Genomic DNA, 3,894 nt, shown 5'->3' with positions numbered 1-3,894 from the left:
AACTTCCATAATTCCATTCAAAAAGTTAAACAGTAATAGATGATAGATTCAGGGCCCACAATTTAAACAATTTAAAGTATTTATTTGTTTATTTTTTACATAATTTGAGCTTCCAGATCATGAAACCCACGAAAACAAGATTTCAAAAAAATTAGAATACTGTGGAGACACCAGCCCACAATACTTCTCAGCTTTTGCAGAAAAAAAGAAAGAAATCAGGATCACAACAAATCAATCAAAAGACGGTACTTTCAAAACGATATGTCAATTTTCAATACTTAGTTGAGTTTAACCACTGCCTCGATGAGACGTGGCATTGACTGGGAGTTATGGAAGTCCAGATTTCCTTGATGCTGTCAGCTCTTCTTTGTTGTTGGGTCTGGTGCTCCTCATTTTCCTCGTGAGAATACCTCATAGATTCTCAAAGGGGTTTAGGTCCGGCGAGTTGGCTGGCCAGTCAAACACTGTGGCAAACCAGTTTGTGGTGCTTCTGGCAGCATGGGCAGGGGCCAGGTCCTGCTGGAAGATGAACTCTGCATCTCCATACAGATCCTCAGCAGAATGAGTCATGATCCTCTAAAACATTCTGGTAGACTGTTGCAGTGACCTTAGATTTAAGAAAGCACAGTTCACCAACACCTGCACCGGACATTGCACCCCCAATCATGACTGACTGTGGCTATTTCACACTGGACCTCAAGCAGTATGGGTTCTGTTCCTCACCCTTCTTCCTCCAAACCCTTGGACTTTGATTTCCGAATGAAAGGCACACTTTACTTTCATCGAAAAAGAGGACCGAGGAACCCAACAGTTCCATCTCCCCGATGTGTCTGAATGTGGTGTTTTTTGAAGCTGTGGCCCATTCCACTCTTTCTGGATCTCTGCCAGATTCTGGAATCTTCTCTGTTTGATAATCTGCTGAAGCCCACGGTCATCTCTTTTGCTGGTGCATCTTCTCCTGCCATATTGTGCCCTTCCACTAGACTTTCCATTGATATGCTTGGACACAGCACTCTGTGAACAGCCAGCCTCCTTAGCTACGAACTGTTGTAGCTTACCCATCCTATGGAGGGTATCAAGGATGGTCTTCTGGCCAGATGATTTGTCTGTTATCTTCTCCACATTGAACCGAACTGAAGCAATTTAATGACACCTGGGGAAACCTGTACAGGTGCTTTGAGTTTAGTAGATGAGTAGCGAAACATGTATCTAGATACATAAAATAAACCAGGACAGAGATAAAAGGAAAAAAAACAAACTGTTAAAATAAATTTTAAATAGTTATTTCTGGTAAATGAAAACTTTAAATATAAAAAGTTACAGGCGTTCTTGGGTGAACAAAACATTGAGATAAAATTGTGAAAGTTGAGACAAATCGTGCAGTTAGAGCTTTATTTTAGGCAAATATTCAAAAGAACAGGCTGTACAGTCAAAAGTCATATCCCACATGATCCGTTAGCTCTTGGAGGACGTGTTGTGAACGACTCTCAGCTACTACCAAAACACTCTTTAGCGCTTAATCTGAAAAACTGCACGAGCTACAACCACTTCTGTGTTTGTTCAAATCTCTTCACTGTGGCAGCCACCTTGAATCACGTGGACTCCAGATGTTCAATCATTCGCACATGTTCATCTATTTATTACTTTCTGAAACGTTCGCTCAAATCTACAGTGGTTCATAAGATATTTTGCTAACAATATAGACAAACATACAGATATGGGTAAACACACAACTTCCAAGATAAATAGGAAAAATGGGTGCATTTGCCAACTTGCTAACCCTAGATGCCTTATTAAAAACAACAAATATTGGCGTTTAATTTGTCAAATTAATAGAAATGAACATTAAAGATAAAAAAAAAAAAATTCAAACAATCCATACAGATGTAAAAAGTCCAGTTTTTGTCCCCAAGCGGGACTTGTCCTGTCCTCCACTTCCCGACCGTGACCACTAACCCAGTTTGCTGTTCTCCGGCAGCCCGGTTCTGTTTAATCTGTGCCAGCTGCTGATGTTGCAGAACACGTTATCAGCTCAGCGCGACATGTGGACCCGTCTCAGACGCTCCTGGTTTTTAAACACGGCGCTGGAAACGTGCCAAGGCTCCAGGTCCGAGTCGAAATGTCCAATCGTGACTCCAACGACCCACAGAAACTGAGAACTCATCACTAATCCAGATTATTTCTCGTTTATTCTTCCATATTTACAGCACGTTTGGTCATTTTTCCATTATCTGCTGCAGGGGAAAGGGCGACAATGTTTTTTGCCTTTGTGTTCATGTCGTCATAGTAACATATCGTATGGACTTTAGGATTTTAATGAAACTCTCCGGAAGCAATCGATCAATGTGCATCTAGCTGAATCACTTTTGGAGTCAAGCCAATTCAACATGGCCGCCATAGCCATCTGATAAAAAACAAACAAACAAAAAAATTAAAACATGGCTAAAAAAAGCCCATTTAACATATTTATTTAGACTCGGGTGTGGTAGTAGATGAGCGTTGTCCCCATTTTATACTCTGAGTGCCAGCTCTCGTCGTAAAGCTTTGCCAATAATTACTGCGGTCTAATCTGTTTGTCTGTTAGCAAAATATCTCATGAACCATTGAGCGGATTTTAATGAAACTCTCAGGGAGCGATCACTAGATGCACAAATACAACTGATAACTGTTTGGAGTCAAGCCAATTCAAGATGGCCGTCAAAGCCAACAACTTTTGATAAACACAAAAATGAGTATAACTCAGTCAATTTTAGAGATACTGGGTTAAAATCCGACGTGGTAGTAGCTGAGAGTTGGCCCAAATTTATAATCTGAGTGCCAACTGATCGTCCACAATCTTGTCTTAAAGCTTTGCCAATAATTACTGAGGTCTAAGCTGTTTGTCTGTTAGCAAAATATCTCATGAACCACTGAGTGGATTTTAATGAAACTGTCAGGAAGTGATCACTAGGTGCACTTTTACAACTGATAAATATTTGGAGTCAAATGAGTTCAAAATGGCCACCACAGCTAGAGTCCTTAAATAAACACAAAAATGAGTATAACTCAGTCAATTTAATATATACCGAGTTAAAATCTGATATGGTAGTAGTTGAGAGTTGTCCCCAATTTATACGTTGAGTGCCAGCTCTCAACTTAAAGCTTTGCCAATAACTACTGATGCCTACGCTGTCTGTCTGTTAGCAAAATATCTCATGAACCACAGAGTGGATTTTAATGAAACTCCCAGGAAGCGATCACTAGGTGTGCAGTTACAATAGATGTACGTTTGGAATCAAACTAATTAAAGATGACCGCTACAGCCAACTTTTAAAAAATATATATAAATGAGTGTAACTCCGTCAATTTTATACTGAGTTAAAACCTGGTGTGGTAGTAGCTGAGAGTCATCCCCAACACAAACTCCAAGCACTAATTTGATATGATAACATGACATTTGCAGAATTTTATTTTCAAGGTCTCAAAATAAGCTTAATCTAAAGGCGGCGGGCGATATCCATTCTTTCAAGAACAGCTGGGCCTCTATGTTTCCTTGTTTATTTATGCTTTAACCTTTAAATGTTGCATAATAATAAAAGAGTCCCCTCGTTCCTGGTAAACATGTTGCTGTTTATCCAGCAGAACCCCGTGCAGGAACAGAACCGAGCTATAAATAGGTTCTGACTGCGGCTGTCGGTGGGAGCTGACCCAAAACATGATCACGCGCCGTCATCTCTCACCTCCAGGCGTGGTGCTGAACACGGTGCCCCCCGGAGTCGTGGAGTAATCCTGGGGCATGAGGGCAGCATCGTGGATGGCCACCCTGCGGACGGCGGGGATCTCCCGGCTCCTGGAGGCGCGACCTGCCGCTGACATGTCCGCACAGCCGGAACCTGCGAGGGGAAGGACGGACTC

The 3,894-nt window shown here is 41.6% G+C and overlaps 1 protein-coding gene across 1 annotated transcript in view; it reads right to left on the bottom strand.

Annotated features, from left to right (window-relative positions):
* Positions 1–3,894, bottom strand: part of LOC119424793 (eukaryotic translation initiation factor 4E-binding protein 2) — a 4,777-nt gene extending 883 nt beyond the window's left edge. The window contains exon 1 of the mRNA XM_037692298.1: positions 3,720–3,894. Within this exon, the coding sequence (XP_037548226.1) occupies positions 3,720–3,855 (136 nt within the window). The 5' untranslated portion in view covers positions 3,856–3,894. The remainder of the gene's footprint in view (positions 1–3,719) is intronic.

This window comes from Nematolebias whitei, chromosome 18 (assembly GCF_014905685.2).
Source record: "Nematolebias whitei isolate Nwh7 chromosome 18, NemWhi1, whole genome shotgun sequence".
NCBI lineage: Eukaryota > Metazoa > Chordata > Actinopteri > Cyprinodontiformes > Rivulidae > Nematolebias > Nematolebias whitei.
Note: the sequence above shows the minus strand (reverse complement) of the source record. Positions and strands in the feature narration are given on the sequence as shown.